Source organism: Mytilus californianus, unplaced genomic scaffold (genome assembly GCF_021869535.1).
Source record: "Mytilus californianus isolate M0D057914Y unplaced genomic scaffold, xbMytCali1.0.p SCAF_9, whole genome shotgun sequence".
Taxonomy (NCBI): Eukaryota; Metazoa; Mollusca; class Bivalvia; order Mytilida; family Mytilidae; genus Mytilus; species Mytilus californianus.
The window spans coordinates 50,204,574-50,229,845 of NW_026262745.1; the positions used below are offsets into that span (position 1 = coordinate 50,204,574).

General features: G+C 32.4%; 1 protein-coding gene across 1 annotated transcript in view; it reads left to right on the plus strand.

The window, feature by feature from the left end:
• LOC127714837 (uncharacterized) overlaps window positions 1–24,473 on the plus strand; it is a 30,090-nt gene extending 5,617 nt beyond the window's left edge. Inside the window, exons 2-6 of the mRNA XM_052220868.1 lie at window positions 3,929–4,100; window positions 5,732–5,853; window positions 15,932–16,048; window positions 19,820–20,062; window positions 22,329–24,473. Of these exons, the coding sequence (XP_052076828.1) occupies window positions 3,929–4,100; window positions 5,732–5,853; window positions 15,932–16,048; window positions 19,820–20,062; window positions 22,329–22,729 (1,055 nt within the window). The 3' untranslated portion in view covers window positions 22,730–24,473. The remainder of the gene's footprint in view (window positions 1–3,928; window positions 4,101–5,731; window positions 5,854–15,931; window positions 16,049–19,819; window positions 20,063–22,328) is intronic.
• The last annotated feature ends 799 nt before the right edge of the window (window positions 24,474–25,272 follow it).

Below are 25,272 nucleotides of genomic sequence, written 5' to 3' on the forward strand. Positions count from 1 at the left end.
TTTGGTTGAGGCAAGCTAAAGTTAGAGAACGGAAACGACAGATTTAGCAATTTTTCCATTTATAAATGGGCATAACTCAAGAAAAGTAAAAGTGATGCCACCCAATTTCGAACTTGATCGGTGTTTTGTGGTAATAAGCATTGTGTATAGGTGTAATAACATTTGGATGAGGCAAACTAAAGTTAGAAAACGGAAACCAAAAATCTCAGCAATTTTTATGTTTATAAAGGGCACAACTCATGAATGGTAAAAGTGATGCCATCAAATTTCGAACTTGATCTGTGTTTTGTGGTAATAAGCATTGTGTGTAAGTTTTATAACATTTGGTTGAGGCAAACTAAAGTTAGAGGCGGAAACGAAAAAATCGGCAATTTATATGTTTATAAAGGGGCATAACTCATGAACGGTAAAAGTGACGCCACCCATTTTCGAACTCGATCTGTGTTTTGTGGTAATAAGCATTGTGTATAAGTTTTATAATATTTGGTTGAAGCAAACTAAAGTTAGAGAACGGAAATGAAAAATTCCGCAATTTTTATGTTTATAAAGGGACATAACTCATGAACGGAAAAAATGACGACACCCAATTTCGAACTTGATCTGTGTGTTGTAAAAATAAGCATTGTGTATAAGTTTTATATTATTTGGTTGAGGCAAACAAAAATTAGAGAACGGAAACTAATTTCGGGACGGACGAGACAGATTAGACGGACAGGACGGACGGATATGGGTAACACTTAATGCCCCCTCTGCTACGGCGGGGGCATACATATATTGTAGATCATGACAGTACCGTAGAACCGACTACTGATCGGTGATACGCTCGGGGTCGACCCACTGCTTGTAAATGAAACCTTTACAAATTGCGTGCGTCGAAACGCTTTTCTAGATTTACCTTCATCATGAAAGCTCAAACGAAAGCAATTGAAAGTAAAGTAAGTGGTGTTCAATGAGTTTATATGCACGTTTATTACATTGACACGTATTACACTCTAACAGAGCTCATTGATTTAATCTATTTTGATGCAAAAAGATGGATCTTTGGCAGACCAGGACAAACCGAGAAAAATAATTATTCAGTTATCATTGATGGAACTCTTTATCGGTAATAGAAAAAGGCGTATCAGAGGTACGATAGAGGGAAAATTCACGGTCGCAGTACTTTAGAAATATTGTTTACAAATACTCTCGTATTTGGTATTCAACTAAGTTGAAACTTTAATCTTTATTTATGTTACCGGAACAAATGGCGCAAAATGAGTATTTATCTGTTGGTGCAAATAAAATGTGATCTTATGGAGCAAATAAAAGTCTTCATTTTTCAAAATTTTGCGCAAATGCAATCCACCTCTCTGCAGGAAAGGAATTATATAAATAATATTAAGATACTTATTTATGACGTCATTAAATTACCTGTTTACAAAAAGTCGTAGTAAAATTTTAATTGGGAGTGTAAATAGTTTTAGAAACTTAATAAATGAATTCATCGGTCCTTCTAGAAATCCACGTTCCGGTGGTTAGCAGATTGTAGATTGAAGACTTTACGGATATAAGCTATATTAACAATATAGAAATAATAATAAACTTATGCTACGAATGCTGTTAGCATTGCAAAAATTGGCGCAAATGACAAAAAAAACATGTTTAGGCGCAAATGAATTGCTGATTGGCGCAAATGGTGATGCATTCGCCTGATGTCCGTTGCATTCGAGTAGATGTTGATTGCCAATACAATCATCGAATATTTGATGCGAAACCATTATACAGGTGACAACTTACAAAAGAATTAATATTTAAACAATATTTATATTAGCATACATTGTGTGTTCATGCAAGTGAAGCTTATACTCGATCTGAGCTCCTTACCACCATGTGTCAATGTATTATGTCAAATAAGATTAAAATGATTGGTTTGGTGAAGAATCGTCAATTCATTGGGACAATCAAATACGTCATACAATGTTTAATCTTAACAATACACTTGAAGACTCTTGTAAGCTCACCTGACCCACAGGGCCAAGCGAGCTTATACCATCAATTGGCGTCCGTCGTCCGTCGTCGTCTGTCTTCCGTTAACGTTTACAAAAATCTCCTCCTCCTTGTCACCATGTGTCAATGTATTATGTCAAATAAGATTAAAATGATTGGTTTGGAGAAGAATCGTCAATTCATTGGGACAATCAAATACGTCATACAATGTTGAATCTGAATGATACACTTGCAGACTCTTGTAAGCGCACCTGGTCCAAAGGGTCAAGCGAGCTATTATCACCAATTGGCGTCCGTCGTCCGTCGTGGTCGTCTGTCGTCTCTTAACTTTTACGAAAATTTTCTCCTCTGAAACTACAAAACCAATTTGAACCAAACTAGGCCACAATCATCCTTTGGTTATCGATTTTTCTAAATTCTGTACGACGACTATGTCTTCCAATCAAAACTCGACATGGCTAAACATAGACCATAGGGGTAAAATGCAAGTTTTGTTTATTATCTAGAAAACCGCTATTGATAGGGAAAATCTGACCCGATCAATATTAAGAATGACGAGATCTACTTTCTGCCTAAGTACATCAACACTGTAAAACTGCAATTTAAAGGAGTTATTGCCCTTAAATGATGAATGTTACCATATTTTTTTTTCATTTTTTTCTTTAATCTATTAACCTAAATAGATAGAGATAAACTTTTAAAGCAAACATGACCAGCAAAACAAGATCTACAAATAAGTACTTGGCGAAAATCGTCTGTCAATTTTTTATTCGAGTTATTGCCCTTTATGACGAGTTTTGCTATTTTTTTTGCGTATTTGTCAATTAACGTGAAAACTATAATAGAAAGATAGAAACTTTGAATAGCAAAAATGATCAGCAAGACAAGATTTACAAATAAGTCAAACATGGTTTAAATCATTAGTTGATTCATTCTAGAAATTATGGCTCTTAAATGACGAGTTTTATGAATTATATGTGTTTTGCCTATTGTGTTGAAAAGTATAATAGATAAGTAGAAACTTTAAATAGCTAATCAACAAGAGTGATCTACAAATAAGTCAATAATGACGAAATAGTCGGTGATCTTTTATAGCAGTAATTGCCCTTAAATGATTTTTTTACCATTTTTTTTTTGCATTTGTGCTTTTTATCATGAAACTATAATGGAAAGACAGAAATCAAAATAGGAAAATTATCAGTAAGACAGAATGTAATAAGTTAACAGGGCCCAAATCGTCAGTCAACTCCTTATAACATTTATTGTCCTTAAATGATGATTTTACCATGTTTTTGTCTGTTATCTTGAAAACTGTAAAAGATAGATAGAAATTTTATAAAGCAAAACTGATCAGCAGAACAAGACTACAAACACGTCAACAGGACTGAAATTATCGGTTAACTCTTTATAGAGTTATTGCCCTCTAATGATGATTTTTACCAAAAAGTGGCCATTTTTTAAGATGTAGGTGAGTGACACAGGCTCTTCAGAGCCTATATTTTTTATTAGAGGAACATGTCACTTTTGGGTTTGTACCAACATGACCAAGTAGCAAATATTGGATACTTGATTAACATATGATTATAGTCTAACAATTTCTTCAAAATACCATTGCACAGGACTCAAAACAATTACATCGTATTTAAAACTGTCTACTAGAAATATAATAGAAGTAAATCCTCTACAGAAAAAAAATGCTACTTAGGAACAAGGTTTCACTTGTATTAGCCACTATACATAAGTAAAATTATCGTTTATTTGCGAATTAGTAGTTTTTAAATTTAAAATGCATTCTAGACTATTGATCGGACTTCTGGTTTCATGTAGATGATCTGATATAGAATACACACAACTAATCAGGAATAACTAATAACAAAATAGAACATTAATCAATACGATAACAGTACATTGTGTTTAAATAATTTGTTTGATTTTATAGGTAAATTGACCTGTCCTATTGGTTGGGAGTCTCATGGATTGAAATGTTATAAAGTGTCTAATCAATTGTTTGACTTTTTAAATACAAGAAAATACTGTAATAATCAAAATGCCGAGGTTATTATGCCAAAAACAGTCGACGAACAGAATATTATGAAAACGCTGCTTCGACAGTAAGTTCTTATGTCATGTTTACAAGATCTTTCTTTCTGTGAATTATATTGCATTTATATTTTTCAAATTGAGCCTTTCCCAAAAGTCATCTGACTAATAAATTTTTGAGTGCTTAATATAAATCAGAAGATGTGGTAAAATTGCCATTGACATTACTATCAACCAGAGGACAACGGACGAGGGTGTAAACAACTATGAGGTACTGTACCATGTGAAAGGGCATTCAACAAGGAGTAAAACTCATTACATATAGTAAACTTTAAAAGGTTCAGGCATGACAAAATTAGAAGCATCTAAAAAGAAAAATCCAATTGCCTGATTCATGCCTAAACAATAAGGAAAAAAAAACCATATATGACAAACAGCAACCAACGACAACTGCTGAATAACAGGCTTATGACTTGGGACAAAACTCACACAACCAGGAACAATAGTTCTAGTGCAGTGAATTGGTTCTATTTATGTTAGTATTTCAGCACAACAATTTAACAAACAATAAAACGATTTCATTTCTCAAGCAATATTTAAATGAGAGCATTGATCGGTGCATATGTCAAAAATTAAACATTGCCACGTAAATGTTCTAAACGCAAAAATAGGAGCTCCCACATGACACAAGGTGCTCCTGAAGGATTGTTTTATCAGCAAATGACAACTGTCGTGAAATTATCAACATATGAAAGCTAGTAAAACGATGAAACAGCTGAGGTTCAGAAAGTAACAAGCTTGATTTATGTCAACGAGTTGTTATGAGACCGAAATTTCATACGGATTCTTGTGCTCACATTCTTTATATGTAATACGTGATATTTTATGGCATTTGTGGTTCAAACTTCCTACGGAAAAGTCATGAAAGTTGACCGTAGTCGAATTTGTCTATACTTTTTATGTTATTTTGTGTCATATAGCTTCTCACGTTGCAGGTGTTTAAAGATCCTTTGCTTTCCAATATTGTGTTTGAGCGTTCCTGATGAAGGTTAATACAGGGAAGCTCTTCGGACGCTAGAAATTTAGAGTAATTTTCATTCAGTATATTTATCAGAGTTCGTATTGGAAAAAAGAATATGTTCCATCATAGAATTTAAATGATATATGGAAATAAACTTATTAACTAAATATGGAGCCGGTGTATGGGTTTTGGCATTGTATGAATTTCAAGCATGTACCATATAAATAAATCTTCAAATGCAATGAAAATATATCAATACAAATTTGACATTTAACGACGCAATTGAGAAACAAATTGTTAAATAATACAACCTTATAAAGTATTTATGTGATAAATAACACAAATTTATATCAAAATAGGAAGCTATAGCATGATTGTCATCGATTATCTATGTCGGTTATATTATAATTTGATCTAAGCTGTCTAACTCAGTTGTAAAAAAAAAATACTGGCAGGCACAGCTTTGTCCATTGGTCTTTGACAGATAGTTGTATGATTGCCAATCGTACCACATCTGCTTTTTTTTTATAAAGCATGTATTTGAACTGTTTGCAAGGAAAGGTTGAGAAAAAAAACCTGTTCATTTGCCCTCTCCTTGTTTCGATGCCTATGCATTACGTAGTTAACATACACTTTAAGAGGTTGTCTTACATTAAGGCATAAAATTGATACAATTAACAGGGTAAACAGAAATGATGAATGGTATGGAATTTGGATTGGACTTACCGTTAATGAATCTAAAGGAACATGGATTTGGAATGATGGCACAACACTTGATTCTGCAAATGTGGCCTGGTATACTGGTAAGTATGTTATATACTTAAAATATAAATTAATAGATTTGACATTACAATAAAACACATGAACTTATTTATTTCATCAAGATTGATACCAATAAGAGGTTTTCAAGAAACGTCTGAAATAAAGTAAATACGTTAATCCAGTAAACATGGTAAACGCTTAGTAAGGGATCATAGATTTATTCTTACGAGGAAGCTCCGAGCATGCTCGGAGGATGCTCGGAGCTTTTTAAGTAGGCTCTTCTCAGCAGTTTATGTGACAATAATTATCATGATTCATTAAAATGTCAATCAAATCTATATCACTTTTATAATAAGTAAAGTAGAGCATTATAGAGGAAGCTCCATTAGCACCTGTGTAAACATCTGGTCTATGCAAACACATCTTGCATTAATTTTACAAAACTATAAAATAGATGAGAAATTCTTCAGTATAACTGTACAATGCTTGGTATCCAGTCTTCACAGAAAGAAAATGATTTTAAAACATTTTCTTAATAATTATCATTCTTTTTCAATACATATTATACAAAAAAACACTAAAATTGTATATTTGAAATATAAATATATTTCAAATTTATACTATATAAAATGAAATATAAAAGTCATCAAAGACACCATACTACCAAAACATAGTACATTCAGTTTCATGCAAAAAAGGGTTGATCTTTTTTCATATTCTATTTAATTTGACAGTTGTTTGAAATTAACCCTCCATTTCATTGCAGAAAAGTTTTTTTGAGTCATAAACATGTTTCTTGGGTGTTTCAAAGCAATAAAAATATACTATATTCTACAGGGAAAAAAGGGAGAGAGAATTTGATTGGTTAACTTCTGGTGATGTTTACTTTCTTATATGCACTGAAAAGTTATGCTATATTTTCACTGTAGTACAGGACATTTATTTATGTCAAGTATTACTTTATTCAAAACATAGATAAATTCTGCACATTTTTTTGAAATATAACAATCATGACAATTAAAGACTTATAGGGGAAATAATTTTACTCATGCCAAGTATTTTTTTATTTAAAACAAAGCTAAATCTGCACAATTAAAAAAAAATGCCAAGTAAAGAGAGACGTACTAGAGGGAAAACAATGGTGGTATTACCCCCTCAAACCAGGATTCCATTAATGAATTACAACTTTTCTTAAAGTAGCCATAATTTTCTATAAAAGAACTTAGTTTGCTATTTAAAAAAAAAAACATTACCATTGTTTAGTTAGGGGCATTACTTAAACAAGTAATTTTCAAAATTACCTTTACAAGTTATGTTGAAAACGAGGCTGTTTCAAATATTACTTCTATATCATGAATAAGTAACTTCTGTTAATATTATTTTAATAGGTGTCCATTCATACAGGTTTTACTAGCTTTAACAAATTTTCACAGACATCTGGTTATTTTCCCCATGAAATATACTGGTAAATCTATTTAAATCCTCAACAAGCACTAATTGCTTTTCTGATGCCACACTTCTTGGTCAAAGATTGGCATCTTGGGGCTATTAAAATATCATTTCCCCTTAAAATCTTAGAGACAGACAGTTATACCTAGATATGGAACCTTTAATTAAGACTTGAAGTTATTTATAATTTGAATCTTAATCAAAAGCAATTACATATATTCCTTAAATAATTGTAAGGACTAAGTTTTTTGACGTTGTATAAAATAATTTATTAATTTAAAAGTAATATTTTTGTCATTATTTTCTAAAGTAACCTCTCTATACTCATCTAAAATTGGATAAATACTTGTTTATTTATTATTAAATGAAATGATATAAAAATTCTTAAAAACTACATTTAGTCCATGCTTTATTTGACATTTTAAATAACTATTGAGTTATTAATTTTTAAAAACAAAAAATACTTATAAAAGTGACTAAAACAATTACTTGTTTAGTATCGCCACATGACTTGTTTGTGTCTTGATAACTTTTATGTAACATATTATATCATATAAATTATTTTTAAATCATATCATTTAATTATAAAATTTGAGAATTTTTGTATTATAAAAAAAGGAATATTTATTAAACATAATAAGAAAATATTTAAATGACTTTTACTTTTTGTGGGGACTTGAGATTTCTTTCCAAGCATTACACAGCACTGTTGAAGAATTTCTGATCTATTTTATAGTTCTGTAAAATTTCATGCAAACTGTATTTGAATAGACCAGATGTTTACACAGGTGTTTATGGAGCTTCCTCTATAATCCTCTACTTTCCTTATCATAGAAGTGGTGTAGATTTGATTGACATCTTAATGGATCATGAAAATTATTGTCACATAAACTGCTGAAAAAGAGCCTACTTAAAAAGCTCCTAGCATCCTCCGAGCATGTTCGGAGCTTGCTCGTAAGAATAAATCTATGATCCCTAACTTTTTTAGCCTAATAAAAACAGTAAATTTCATATTTATCTGTCCATCTTAACTAATATAACATATATCTGAAAAAAATATTTGCCATGACACACAATAAAATGAAATTTGCATATAAAATCAAAAGCATATTCTCTTCACACTTTACTTGATTTTTCTGTGTTTTGTTGTTTTGTTATTTTGAATTTAAATGTGATTGCAATTTGATATGTTATAGTCTGGGCTATTCTATGTCCTAAACACTCGTTTTATTGCAAACTTTGTCACTTGCACATTTAAATTGGAAAATTTTTTAAGGTTGGACAATACACATTTATCAATCCGCAACTGTATAATGCTGTGGTATCGATATGGCTTATCATCGGATTTAAAGGAACAAATACTCCTTTTTGAACATTTGTGTTTCGTCGGGTTCGTAATGCTTATTTTGTTCTATATTGCCTTTTCTTTTAACATAAGAATGTTTTATTGAATAATATTGAACTTAACAAAAGGGTGTAACTATTCGAAAATATGAAAACGCATTCTTTTACAATTGTAAGTATCTTTAAGAATGCTGTTCACCTGCATGAAAGAATTTTTTCTTATATCTAAGACCATCAGAACTGCATTGCATTTAATTTTTTTCTCTGATACACTAAGCATCAAATAAAAAAACCTTCCATAAAGTCATAGAGTTTGTCATGCAGTCCCTCATAAATGAACAAGTATATAGTCGCTTATATAGAATGGTTTGAACTTTGTAAATTTTGCTATTTTATGTAGCGCTATAGGAACTGAAGATCCCGAAAAAGTATATTCTAAAAAAATGAAACTTTGATGTTTATATATATAGAAAAACATGTAATTAGAATTCTGTTTTTTTTTAATTTTGTGTGCTGTTTTTTATGTTGTGTTTATGTTAATTTTGAGTTTATGCTTGTTCAGTAAATGCAAGACACTTGGCGCATTTTTTCGGGTATGAAAGTGAGCATGCGATGCCGATGTCATGGTAATTGGAATTGCATAGCGGTTATTTTCTACTTCCTATTGGCATTATTTTACTTCTGTTTATTCTAGTTTTTACTGATTGAGACTTTAGATTTTGTAACTGTCTTTTGTATATAAAAGATCAAACCAATGGCCTCAAGATATGTTTGGCATAATGAATAGACAATTGTCCCCATGCATTGTATATTCCTATTTACAGTGTTACGGTCTACCCATGTTGCAAAATCATTAGTTTTATATGCGGTGTTTTGATGACTGATGTATGTCATTTCATATTTTTGAACCCCCACAAACCAATATTGGTGGTATATAGAAATCATGCTGTCCGTCTGTTCATCTGTCTCTCTGTCTGTCATTATGTCTTGTAAGCGCAACTCCTCCTGACGGATAGACTGATATTATTGAAACTTTCTACTGTTACGGATGTGCATAAAGGAATCTTATCCCGGTCATACATGTTAAAGGGGGAATTATAAAAATTGCAGGGCGGGTGGTATCCTTTTTTTCGAGTTCACTCACGGTTTTAATTTCTTTTGCTGTTGTCTACCATCCTTTTACTGATGATTTTTGATTGCATCGTTGATATCTTGATATTTCTAATGAAACAATCATATCACTTTGATATACAATGTGGGCAAGCTAAAAACTAAAATAAACTTAAAAGGAGAGTATATCCTTTTTCCTATTGTAAAGATCCTTTATCTGTGTAGCAACATTCAATTAACTAGCTCCTTCATATAGAGTAGTAGCTCCTAGTAGATACAGTATCTAAGAACGTATGCAGCTCCAAGTTTATACAATATTCAATAGCTAAGGATTCTACCAGATGCCAAAATAATTTGGTTTTGGATAACCTTTGACAGAGACGGCAACGGAGATGGTCCACAAATCAAAATCAAAATAACAATCCCAACATTTTTCTGTCGATTGTGACATCACCGAAAGCGACTTGTCATTCGCATGACGGGTGATGCATGCATGGCAGGAGATGCATACCCTGTCGACGCACCTATATTCTTTTTTTTGGGAGTAAATGTAATTTCATCAGGTTTGTTGATAACTTTGATTTGCATCTTCCTGAATAATATATGAGATTTGAACTCCGGTTAACTATTATTGCGACAGTGTATAATTTATTACCCAATTTAACTTGGCATGAACATCACAATGGTGCAAATTTTCCAGCTGAAACTTGATTATCTCTCCAGAAAACCTTGTAATTATGAGCTCACCTTCGGTATTTTCAATGGAGTTTGTGCTGTTCTATTGTTTTTTTTCTGCAAAGGTTTTTGTAGATTGTTGCTTGATTTTTCGTCGTATCTCTTTTGACCATCAGATTGTTTGTTTTTCGTCGACTAATGGTTTTTGATAGCCTCATGTTTTTCTATTAAATCCTTAAAACGTTTTATTCTTATTCTTTTTATTACCAATTTATATTCTTCATTCTTATTTTACATGGAAAAACAAGTATCTACAAAAAACGTGAATATGGCGAAAACTATTGGATGATCCCTTTGAGGAGTTATTGCCCATAAGTGACGACTTTTTACTAACATTTCTGTTTCGGCCAATTTTCGCCAAAATTTAACATGTAATAGATAGGTAGAAGCTTTGAACAACCAAACTGATCAGCAATACAAGATATACAAAAATTCTCTAATATGACCGAAATCATTGGATGAATTTTTAATATGTTATTGCCCTCAAATTATGATTTGTGACTAATTTTTGTGTTTTTGCTAATTACATAAATGCGACTGGAAAAGGTCTAGCATCCTCTATAATGCTCTACTTTCCTTATCATAGAAGTGGTGTAGATTTGATTGACATCTTAATGGATCATGACAATTATTGTCACATAAACTGCTGAAAAGAGCCTACTTAAAAAGCTCCTAGCATCCTCCGAGCATGCTCGGAGCTTGCTCGTAAGAATAAATCTATGATCCCTAACTTTTTTAGCCTAATAAAAACAGTAAATTTCATATTTATCTGTCCATCTTAACTAATATAACATATATATGAAAAAAATATTTGCCATGACACACAATAAAATGAAATTTGCATATAAAATCAAAAGCATATTCTCTTCACACTTTACTTGATTTTTCTGTGTTTTGTTGTTTTGTTATTTTGAATTTAAATGTGATTGCAATTTGATATGTTATAGTCTGGGCTATTCTATGTCCTAAAAACTCGTTTTATTGCAAACTTTGTCACTTGCACATTTAAATTGGAAAATTTTTTAAGGTTGGACAATACACATTTATCAATCCGCAACTGTATAATGCTGTGGTATCGATATGGCTTATCATCGGATTTAAAGGAACAAATACTCCTTTTTGAACATTTGTGTTTCGTCGGGTTCGTAATGCTTATTTTGTTCTATATTGCCTTTTCTTTTAACATAAGAATGTTTTATTGAATAATATTGAACTTAACAAAAGGGTGTAACTATTCGAAATATGAAAACGCATTCTTTTACAATTGTAAGTATCTTTAAGAATGCTGTTCACCTGCATGAAAGAATTTTTTCTTATATCTAAGACCATCAGAACTGCATTGCATTTCATTTTTTTCTCTGATACACTAAGCATCAAATAAAAAAACCTTCCATAAAGTCATAGAGTTTGTCATGCAGTCCCTCATAAATGAACAAGTATATAGTCGCTTATATAGAATGGTTTGAACTTTGTAAATTTTGCTATTTTATGTAGCGCTATAGGAACTGAAGATCCCGAAAAAGTATATTCTAAAAAAATGAAACTTTGATGTTTATATATATAGAAAAACATGTAATTAGAATTCTGTTTTTTTTAATTTTGTGTGCTGTTTTTTATGTTTGTGTTTATGTTAATTTTGATTTTATGCTTGTTCAGTAAATGCAAGACACTTGGCGCATTTTTTCGGGTATGAAAGTGAGCATGCGATGCCGATGTCATGGTAATTGGAATTGCATAGCGGTTATTTTCTACTTCCTATTGGCATTATTTTACTTCTGTTTATTCTAGTTTTTACTGATTGAGACTTTAGATTTTGTAACTGTCTTTTGTATATAAAAGATCAAACCAATGGCCTCAAGATATATTTGGCATAATGAATAGACAATCTTAAGCGCAACTCCTCCTGACGGATAGACTGATATTATTGAAACTTTCTACTGTTACGGATGTGCATAAAGGAATGTTATCCCGGTCATACATGTTAAAGGGGGAATTATAAAAATTGCAGGGCGGGTGGTATCCTTTTTAGCTCACCTGGCCCGAAGGGCCAAGTGAGCTTTTCTCATCACTTGGCGTCCGTCGTCCGTCGTCCGTCGTCGTCCGGCGTCGTCCGTCGTCGGCGTAAACTTTTTACATTTTGAACTTCTTCTAGAGAACCACTGAATGGAATGAAACCAAACATGGCATGAATGTTTCTTATGAGGTGCTGACCAAGTGTTGTTACTTTGTAGCCGATCCATCGTCCAAGATGGCCGCCAGCGGTGGACTTAGTTTAACATAGGACCCTATGGGAAATACATACAAATGTCTTCTTTTAGAGAACCACTGAATGCAATGAAACCAAACATGGCATGAATGTTCCTTATGAGGTGCTGACCAAGTGTTGTTACTTTGTAGCGGATCCATCATCCAAGATGGCCGCCAGCGGTGGACTTGGTTTAACATAGGACCCTATAGGAAATACATACAAATGTCTTCTTTTAGAGAACCACTGAATGGAATGAAACCAAACATGGCATGAATGTTTCTTATGAGGTGCTGACCGAGTGTTGTTACTTTGAAGCCGATCCATAATCCAAGATGGACGCCAGCGGGGGACTTAGTTTAACATAGGACCCTATGGGAAATACATACAAATGTCTTCTTTTAGAGAACCACTGAATGGAATGAAACCAAACATGGTATGAATGTTCCTTATGAGGTGCTGACCAAGTGTTGTTACTTTGTAGCGGATCCATCATCCAAGATGGCCGCCAGCGGTGGACTTAGTTTAACATAGGACCCTATGGGAAATACATACAAATGTCTTCTTTTAGAGAACCACTGAATGGAATGAAACCAAACATGGCATGAATGTTCCTTATGAGGTGCTGACCAAGTGTTGTTACTTTGTAGCGGATCCATCATCCAAGATGGCCGCCAGCGGTGGACTTAGTTTAACATAGGACCCTATGGGAAATACATACAAATGTCTTCTTTTAGAGAACCACTGAATGGAATGAAACCAAACATGGCATGAATGTTTCTTATGAGGTGCTGACTGAGTGTTGTTACTTTGAAGCCGATCCATAATCCAAGATGGACGCCAGCGGTGGACTTAGTTTAACATAGGACCCTATGGGAAATACATACAAATGTCTTCTTTTAAAGAACCACTGAATGGAATGAAACCAAACATGGCATGCATGTTCCTTTTGAGGTGCTGACCAAGTGTTGTTACTTTGAAGCTGATCCTTCATCCATGATGGCCGCCAATTGGGGGACTTCCTTTAACATAAGACCCTATGGGAAATACATACAAATGCTTCTTCTAGAGGTGCACTGAATGGAATGAAACCAAAACATGGCATAAATGTTTCTTATGAGGTGCTGATTAAGTGTTGCTACTTTGTTGCCGATTTACTGTTCAAGATGGCCACCAGGATTTTTTATTAAATTACAGGACCAATATTAAACCAAATTTGGCCTCACTCATTATTAGGGTATCTGTTATGATTTTAATCTATTTTTACATGATTTCCAAAACCAAAGTAGAATCAGGTGAGCGACACAGGCTCTTGAGAGCCTCTAGTTTTTGAGTTCACTCACGGTTTTAATTTCTTTTGCTGTTGTCTACCATCCTTTTCCTGATGATTTTTGATTTCATCGTTGATATCTTGATATTTCTAATGAAACAATCATATCACTTTGATAGACAATGTGGGCAAGCTAAAAACTAAAATAAACTTAAAAGGAGAGTATATCCTTTTTCCTATTGTAAAGATCCTTTATCTGTGTAGCAACATTCAATTAACTAGCTCCTCACATGGAGTAGTAGCTCCTAATAGATACAGTATCTAAGAACGTATGCAGCTCCAAGTTTATACAATATTCAAAAGCTAAGGATTCTACCAGATGCCAAAATAATTTGGTTTTGGATAGCCTTTGACAGAGACGGCAACGGAGATGGTCCACAAATCAAAATCAAAATAATAATCCCAACATTTTTCTGTCGATTGTGACATCACCGAAAGCGACTTGTCATTCGCATGACGGGTGATGCATGCATGGCAGGAGATGCCTACCCTGTCGACGCACCTATATTCTTTTTTTTTGGAGTAAATGCAATTTCATCAGGTTTGTTGATAACTTTGATTTGTATCTTCCTGAATAATATATGAGATTTGAACTCCGGTTAACTATTATTGCGACAGTGTATAATTTATTACCCAATTTAACTTGGCATGAACATCACAATGGTGCAAATTTTCCAGCTGAAACTTGATTATCTCTCCAGAAAACCTTGTAATTATGAGCTCACATTCGGTATTTTCAATGGAGTTTGTGCTGTTCTATTGTTTTTTTTCTGCAAAGGTTTTTGTAGATTGTTGCTTGATTTTTCGTCGTATCTCTTTTGACCATCAGATTGTCTGTTTTTCGTCGACTAATGGTTTTTGATAGCCTCATGTTTTTCTATTAAATCCTTAAAACGTTTTATTCTTATTCTTTTTATTACCAATTTATATTCTTCATTCTCATTTTACATGAAAAAAAACCAAGTATCTATAAAAAACGTCAATATGGCGAAAACTATTGGATGCTCCCTTTGAGGAGTTATTGCCCATAAGTGACGACTTTTTACTAATATTTCTGTTTCGGCCAATTTTCGCCAAAATTTAACATGTAATAGATAGGTAGAAACTTTGAACAACCAAACTGATCAGCAATACAAGATATACAAAAATTCTCTAATATGACCGAAATCATTGGATGACTTTTTAATATGTTATTGCCCTCAAATTATGATTTGTGACTAATTTTTGTGTTTTTGCTAATTACATAAATGCCACTGGAAAAGGTCTACAAATAAGCAAACATAATTGATTTCAATTTAGGTAAACATAAATATCAAAATTTGATATTTTCAACTCTTAGGAGCACTTGTTTAACTAAAATTAGAATCAATATAAGATTTTATTATATAATAAGTAGTAATTACAAGTACTTTGTTTGTGTAATACAATCAATGGCAATTAATCGTTCTGATATTAATTTCAATCACGGTAGCACAGGCTTTATCAAAAACCGACAGAACTAAAACAACAACATATGTTTAATGTGTATAATAAAGTATACATGCTATCACTGTTTCAAGAAGACACAATGTATCAACCTTCCACCAACAGTATCCTTCGAGTAGACCTCTAGGGGTTTTATCGTTGTCTCGGGTTGATACATTTGTGATATTTGAAAATAGCAATATTATGTTCTATTTATATAATTTATTTTCTGAAAAAAAAGCCAATGTGATAGATATGATCACGTATACCATATTCTAAGATGCAACCACTCAAACAAGATTTATTGTATATGCTTGTAGTCTCAATGATGCCAGACCACTACGAAAATTGTTGTTTATGTTATCGTGAATCAGTAACGAAATACAGACTCATATAGAGTTGAATATACGGTATATACATTGCATGAGTGTAATATTTGTAGGTGAACCACAAGGTTTCATTGACGAGAATTGTGTAGTTAGTCCGAATTATTCCAAAAGATGGCATGATGTTAAGTGTGATATGAATAATTCTTACAGCGCAGCTTGTCAGCTAAAAGGTATTTTCCATTTTCAAAAACAAACATCAATTTCTTTGTTGAATTAAAGCACTTATATCGGTAAGGCCATATGAATAAAATTAATCGTACGATACAACCTCATCGAAGATACCAGCATTATTCATTTAGTACGCCAGTCGCGCTTTGTTTACATAAGACTCACCAGTGACACTCGAATCAAAACAACTTGATAAGTCATTAATACATAAAATCTTTAAAAAAAAAACAATCGGTCTAAAACACTTATTGAATACGAGTTACAATCATCAAAAGTAAGGAAAACTATGTTTTTTTGTAAACATGCGAGCCATTTTAATTGCCAATCATTAAACATAGAGTCTGGCGTAAGTTTAGACATACAATGGTTCCCAAAATTTCGAAATTGTTTTGTTTGTTTTAATCAAAATAAGAAAAAAAGTTAAATAACAAAATTATCGAACTCTAGGGAAAGTTCAAAACAGAAAGTCCGTTATCCAATGACAAAATCCAAAGCTCAAACTCGTCAAACGAATGTAAATCAACTGCCATATTGACAACAATGTGTGAGCAAAACAGACATAATAGGTAAACATGTCAAAAATTGGATTACAACATTCAACGTTGTGTTATGATCTTAATCACCATATCACGAAACAAATAACTATTTCAACAAAGAAAACCAAAATGGCATATAGACACTCTATAGACAAAGTACGTGAGCAAAAATGAAAGACAAGAATAAAAAAAAAATGATCATAGCACAATAACGCAATGGCGGAATGTATAAATACCGAGCCACGTCAAAAGTATATTACCAAAAATGGACTAAACAGTAAAGGTTAAAAATATCGTAAGTCAAATAAAAAGAACAATGTAAAACGTAATTTAGATGATAAACAGCGTCAGTATCTTAGGTGATTCGTTAAAATTGACATACTGAAATTATTAATAATGTCTCTCGTTTGAAACATCAATACAACACATACAAATAAATATTTAAAACTTTAGAAAAATAAAACACAGATCACTCCGCCAAGGCATGGGGTCTGCTTATTACTACAGGGAGAAATGATTTAAAACAATATAAATGTAAAAATAAAACATTTATAGAACAGCGTTCGCACTGCGAGTGTGTATAAAAAATATACAACATACAATTATGTACATAATAACAATAATACTGCACGTTTTGCTATCGTTTTACAATTAAATACTAGTAAACAAATTATTGCACATTCAATAGTCATTTGAAAAAATAAATATTGATTGAATGTTGCTTGCTTTACGTCAAATCGGAGTTATTTCACGAAATTCAGGAAGGCATCAAATTACAATTAATACAATAGGTAGGCTTTTTACGGTAGGTTGAACAGGATGAATGGCAGGAAATTTTATCTACCACATGAAAATGTGGGTACATTATGTTGGATAGAGGCAGAAGTTTTGCCTCGCAACACCTAGCAATCTATGGACCATGTGCAAGGGTTCTTTAAGAAAGCATAACATTTGCCATACATGAGACATGATGTTTAACGTCGCCATGTTGACTGGACTCTGACGTGGCTGCATATGTATTAAACCCACACAGCAAAAAGTACGTCCCATTTCAGCATAGGTTTTACTGCCGGACGGGAGAAGTTCCGTGACGACAATATTTCTATACCCATTGGTTTCATTTAATAAATGGTAATAGCAATACATACTCAATATTGAGGCAACAGTTATAGCCAGAGGCTGATGCTGCAAAACAGTATTTTAAATTGAGAAACAAAGACTTTAGATAATATTGTCCATGGTCTAAAATAACTTGATCGGTAGGTTGTTTGTATTCGTATTGGCACCAACTACCACTCTCTAATATCAGACTTGCTCCTGTAGTGTGTGTTATAAATCAGAGTTTACGGCCAAACTTAATAAAGATCTGTCTAAATTCGATTTTATCAAAATTTCTATTAATACTTACCGTTACCTTGATGATATTTCGGCTTTAAATAATCAAGCATTCTCATAGTATACTGCGGAACTTTACCCAAGGGAACTAACTTTAAATAATCTAATGTTGACAGCAATAATTTTCCTTTTATAGATTTGGATTTTTCAGTTTCACACGGGAAAATCAAAACAAAATTTACAACAAAACAGACGATGTTTTATTCGCTTTTGTTGATTTTCTTTGTTTGGGCGGTGATGTGTCTTTATCCTGTTCTTTAGATACGATCAACTTGAACTCATTGATCTCTGAAGAAACTTATTCTTAATGGATATCAATTTTACACCTTAGTAAGATCTTTGAATATTATCTTTATCGGTACTTACGTTGATTTTGTTTTTGATAAAGTAATACGTCATTTAATTTGCAATGCTAAACATTAATGAAACCTCATGGTCCTACATCCTATCGATGTAATGTATTGATATCTTGACTTTGCACAAGGTTATGCATTTCTCAGACTGTTTATGACTTCTTGACACTTAATCCGTTTGAAGTGTACTGATTGCTAATTTAGTCTTGAAGAGGACAGTTTATGTATTAGTGGTTATTGGCTTTGCTGCAATTGTTTGCACCTGTCCTAAGTCAGGAATCTGATGTTCAGTAGTTGTCGTTTGTTGATACGGTTCATAAGTGTTTCTCGTTACTCGTTTTTTATATAGATTAGACCGTTGGTTTTCCCGTTTGAATGGTTTTACACTAGTTATTTTTGAGGCCCTTTATAGCTTGCTGTTCGGTGTGAGCCAAGGCTCCGTGTTGAAGACCGTACTTTGACCTATAATGGTTTACTTTTATAAATTTTTACTTGAACGGAGAGTTGTCTCATTGGCACTCATACCACATCTTCTTATATCTATTTGAACTAGCTTTCAGAAACTGCGATTACTTTTAGATCGGTACTTTGAGCTTTTGTTTTTATGTTAGTTTTTTTTTTGTACTTTGTGTCAACATTAAGAGACAAGCCCTTTTCCGACCTTTTTTTTAGTTTGTTCTAATGATGTGCTATTACAACACAGTCCAAGGTTAGGGTGGATTGAGCGCTCACACACATGTTTAACCCCGCCACATTTTATAATTGGCGGTCCTAATAAGTCAGGAGCTTGTAATTAAGTGGTTGTCGTTGGTTGCTGTCCGTCATATTTGTGTTTCGTTTATTGTTTTGTCATCAATCAGGCAAGGTTTTTCGATTCAATTGTTTCACATTTTGTCATGTCCGGCCTTTTAAGCTGATATGATATGGGTTTTGCTCATTGTTGAAGGCCATACAATGACCTATTGATGCTTAAATCTACTTTATTTAGACTCGGTAGATAATTGTCTTAATGACAATCATGCCATATCTCCTTATTATTATTAAATATATCGATTTTCACAACAAGTAAAAATTGATTTGTTTTCAATGTTTATAATGTATAATATATAAGATGATATCGAATACTGCTGAATTGGCAACACTAACGTGAACTGCAACATTTATTGGTTGACATGTTTCGCTGATCAGGACAAGGTATACAGAAATAATAATCACTTATGGGAACTCTTCTAACAGGACATTAATGAGGCGTTGGTTCAGCTGGTTTTAATTCATATAATGATATTATAAAAGATCATTTCGGCCATTTAAAGCTAAGGAAACTTGCTTCCATATTTTTATGGTTTTGAAAGTTTCAATTGGAAACAAATGTATAAATTAAGTTGTGAATATCTACAAAAATATGCATTTTGTCTGGTTAACAAACGCTGTACCATAGATATCATATTAACTGGATTGAAGTGTATCATAAGTTAATATTCTTCCACAGATATGATAGTCAACGAGGGTGAAAGCGTTAATCTTACTTGCGGCGTCGGTAACCTACATGCTAAATGGACTAGATCTGTAAATGATACAAGTGTAATAGTGTCTGAATATGCAAATGGTTTGACGTTGCCAAATCTAGTATTAGATTCTGTTAAATGGTCTGATCAAGGAAGTTACGAATGCAGTTTTACCAATACCGCAGGATTACTGGAAACCAGAATGACAAGACTATTCGTAAATACTTGTAAGTTATATAGATTTCGTTGTTGTAAAATACACTTTCAAACTAACCATGCTAGCGACTTTAAAGTAACCTCAAAAATATTTGTCTCGGAAAAGCAGGACAACTCTAACATGAATATTGTAAAAAAACAATACTATACGTTCACCAGATATACAAACTAAGTAGTGTTCGTCGGTTTTTCGGATATCTCAAGTATCAAATAACATGTACTGCTATTAAGGAAGAAAATAATATAAACAGAGGAAAAACAAAAATAACACTTCCTAAAATTGGTGCGTCTGAAGAGCTTTTTTTGATTAACCTTCATCATGAATGCTCACAAACAAAAATTCGAAAACCATGGATGTATAAATACTAGTTGCTATATGAAAACAAGGGAATATAGTAGTACCCTTATTAGGTCAACTTTGCCTGAGGTAGTAGGAACCATAGTTTCTAAATAATTTTAAATTTATCAACGGAAATTTTTAGAAATTTATATTTTAAATCATGTCACTGGTGAAACATTTACTTCTGGGTTCCAATCCACCAGCAGTGGTATTCACTCAGGACTAGAAAATGAAAAGTAAAATAACCGAATTCCTAGGTAAATTCAAAACGGAAAGTCCTTTATCAAATGGCAAAATCAAATGCTCAAACACATGAAAATGAGACTTTATATATCTACCAGTTGATGCGATATTCCTGACCTAGTGTTTCCGATCATCATTTACTTGACAGAGGATTGCTACTAACAAACAAGCTATTGAACCAAGGGTTCTAATGGTAAAGTTGAAATCATCTATTCAAAAGATTATTGGACGCCATAATGATTTAGTTGATCGTAATGGACTATATTTGTTACATATTACCACGGATACATGTATGTTCCACTTGTAGCCACAATAATTCCTTCAACTATCCTCGATTGTTACATCACCGAATGAGACTTATCACCGAATTTGTACTTATCATGAGAAAAACACAATGGGTGCCACTTGTGGTGCAGGATCTGCTTACTCTCTTAGAGCAATTGAAATCATCCCGGTTTTTGGAGGGGTTCCTGTTGCTCAGTCCTAAGTTTTCTATATAGTGTTTTGTAGACTTGTTCGTCATTTTGTCATTTTTCGTTTTTGCCGTGATTTGTTGGTTTCTTTTCGACTTATATAGATTTTGATTGTCACTTTGGTATTTTCTTGCTCTTTGAAATAAGTGTGGTGCGTTCGAAGAGCTTTCAGAGTTTACCTTCATCATGAAAAACTAAGAAGGACATCGGAATGACTGTTTCGAAAGGCAAACTCAATGGAAAATCTAAGTACAATACAAAACAGAAAAAAATCAAAAAGACAAAGCCCGGTACACGTGTACAATCAGTCACAAACAATGCACAAAATACAAGGAGGTTACTTAAGTGCAATTCAAAACCAGTGATACAAAAAGATTGACCATATAAATACCAGAAATAATTGACGAAAGAGGAAGCAATAGTCGACAATACATGCCGAAGATAAGTACCCGTTCCCTACCAAACATCTTGGTGCTCTGGAAGGTCAGCTCTCAGTTCTACTCGTTACACCCATCGTGTTACTCTATTTTAAATCCGTTGATGAGTCGTATATAGTGGTAAGGCATGATACGATACGGATTGATAAATTAATCTTGTCTAACACAAAATTATTAACCATTAATACAAATATTGGTTTAATATGAAGTAATATATAAGTTGAATTAGTTTTATATTGATGCCATTTATTAAGAAATTGAATACGGTAAATACTTGCTCGACTTTTTACCATCACAGATATGTAGAATAAATAAACCTTAACTTAGGAGATTTAATCTTACGTATATTGATTGAAAATATAACTAGTTCTACACTGAAGAAACAGATCATTTGTGATCAATACAATGCAGTTCCATCGTCAAATTAGGTTTCACTTTTCGACAATCCAGTATTAGTGTCATCGGTCAAATTATACTAAACACGCATAATATATTTGCAGTTTTCAAAAATGTACATGTTGCTATACATATTTTCATTGAATTGAAAATTAAAAAAAAAGAACTTTTAAAATATGCTTTTTATAGCACAATCATTTACTGATAATGCTTAATCATTTGCGATGAAAGACGACAAAATACTCTCATAAAACCATGATAATCGCGACCTGTTTGTTATGAGTTTTGTTAGTCCCATATATTAATTCTACATTTATCAATTGAGGAATTGTGCCTTTATCATGTTTATTCAAACAAAACTATTTGATAATCGTTTTGTCTATTTAAGCAACGAAAATGTGTACTTGCCAATGTGATTACAGAAGAAAACTGGAATATTGGGAGTCGAAAATACAGCGAAATCAATCAATTGAGGAATTGAAAAAAGAGTTAGAGCCAGTCATCCGGCAGATCCAAGATGAATTAAAAGTAAATAAAACTAAGATTTCGTCAACTATTCGCAAACTAACATCGGCTAAAGACGAACGCAGGTCATCTCATACAATTGGTTTTATTGGTGCGTTATTCATCTCTGTCATTTTCGGAACTGTGTTTTTCATGGATCTAGTAATGTTTAGACAGCACATAGACAAAATCAGGAAAATATGTGGTTATAAGAAGAAAAATATTAGAAAAAAACTACCCAGAAAAAGGAATCATGATCAAAAAAACATTTCAAAAGAAGAATAGAAGAATCGATAACTGTAAGAGTTTTGTTCAAATCAAATTTGATAGGCTTTTCAATAATATACATACAGTGTTGTAAATTCATATATGTTTTTCTTGCCACTGTTAGGCTTTCGTTAAAAAGATGAATAAAATATGGTATTCAAAGGTTAATCTTATTTAGCGTGAAAAAAATCCCCACCAAAAACAAAATCTGCTAAAATGTCTTGGGTTTTTTTTAATATTTAAATTTACCATATGAGCTAGTTGAAGATTATTAATATTTTTATATCCCCTTTTACTTTGGTAGTTCTAATTTGATATGGCAATCTCTTTAGTAAAGCTACGTTTTTGAATTACAAAAATCTCCATACAGTTTCTGTAAACTAACTGCGTAACATTTTGCAATGATTTGGTACAAAAGTAATTACAAGTTTGAAATAAATAACTGCACTACCTACAATGACCTATTCACCGATTTTGTATCATCGAGGACAATTTTATAAAGGAAAAAGAAAAAAAAAAATTGCGGGTGCATAAGAAAAATTGTGACAAACAAATTATCATCGGAATAAAACTGTACTCTTAAGATACGCACATTTTAATATTGCTTTTATTGAGGTCACCAAAAAATATCTCGTAAAAACAAAAGACTTGATAATTATTACGGAGTAATCATTCCCTCTAAATACGAATAACGACGATAACAACAGGTTAGAGGTGCTTTCCGTAACATAAGTAAATAATGTTACGACATGTACACTTCCCATCGTTCATATGGCAATGTATTTTGTAATGGCTGTGCATATCATTAGAACTTGTCAATATACGAAGCTAGAAAACTTCAAGAATGAAATACAAGCAAAATAAAATATTATGTAGCAAAGGTGAAAAGATGCTCTATTCAGACATAGATATTAGATGCATATGAAATGAAAACCCGTAAATGTATGTGAAATAATCATGACAACATAGACAAGTAGATGATCAAAAGAAAATAAAATGAAACGTTTATGAATATCGATCCATTCATTTTCCTTTAACCTGGACATGCTTAACACACGTTTTTTTTCCAATCTTATTTGCACAATGTGTGTACTTAAATGTTAAAACTTGGTAGATTTCAGGGAAATGTAGCATAAAAAAGATATTTTCTAAACATTTGTGCATATGGTTAGAGCTTTAAATTGCTTAGGTATCCAAATTTTACTAGATATATCTTTAGAACATCAGTGTAACAATCTTCTAACGCATTTTACCAATAGATAATACAAATACGTCAACATTCATCAACATATAATCTAACTAATTTATACATAGGTGGTATTAAAATTTCTTTTGATCAGTTTGATTATTTCGAAAAAATGCTGAACCTTAATCACCTGTTACCCTATTTAGTGGTGCTTTTTTATTGCACATTTTAGATGCTCCTACAAAAAAAGATGCATCAGATCGACTTCTTCCTTCTTATAAGGAAAGATACGAAATGTCAAAAAATATAGTTTAAACAATTTTTAGAATTTCTTTTTGAACACCTGAAACATGAATATTTCAAGATAGAATTTTCTACCTAAGGCATAACTCTCTTCATATTTTAACTTTTTTTTTCTGACACATAGTGATGTTTGGTGATTGGTATATGTTGTAGAGTTATTTGTGGTATTGTTTTAATGTGAGTTATTTTTATAAATCCCCCAAAAAGCTCACAAAGCTTGTGTTTAATTGTAATATGCTTTTCGAATCAAAATAAATGTTTCTTATTATCATCTTTTGTTTTATGTTTTCTATCTTCATCAACTTAAATATTTTTTATTGCCATGATGCTGTCTTTCTGCTTTGTCGTCATGTTGAAGACCGCATGTTAGCTTCTATATGTCTTTTGATATTGTGTTGGACTTATATGTGACAATTAATTGTATTCATGTTTAAGATAATAAATTTCGCTTGAAACAAAACATGTGTTTATGTTTAATAATAAAAGGGGTTCGCAAGTCAATTCATAAATTGTTCTACCCGTTCAGCATAACAGAACGTTGACTCATGTCCTACACTGATCCATTAGTGTCTCTTAACTCAAAAATTATCATTTGATGTACATTTCGGAACAGTTCTTAGTAACAGAACAAAAATAAAAGATGCTTTTCTATTGGACAAACATCAATTGTTTACGTAAATCTTTTGAAAGGCTGACATGTCGCATGATCAAATTATAAACAATTCAAAATAGGAAACCAACGGTCTGATTATGTTACCAAAATAAAAAAAAAATCCAAAGAAGACAGACAGCAACAAACTACAACCACTGAATTGCAGGATGCTGACTTAGGAGAGGAACATGAAGAAAGTGGTTGGATTGAAAATGTTCGTGAACTCTAAACCCGCGCCCTTGCCTGGGATAGTTGTGTAACAGCATACAATAATCAAAACTATAAAAATCAGTTGGAAAGGTTGACTCATAAGAAGAAAAAAAAAATAAAAATAACATGCAAACAATAAGTGAAAAAATGCCCCCCAAAACAATAAAAACAAACACAAGAAACCTTTGGTTACTTCGAACTAATTCAAGG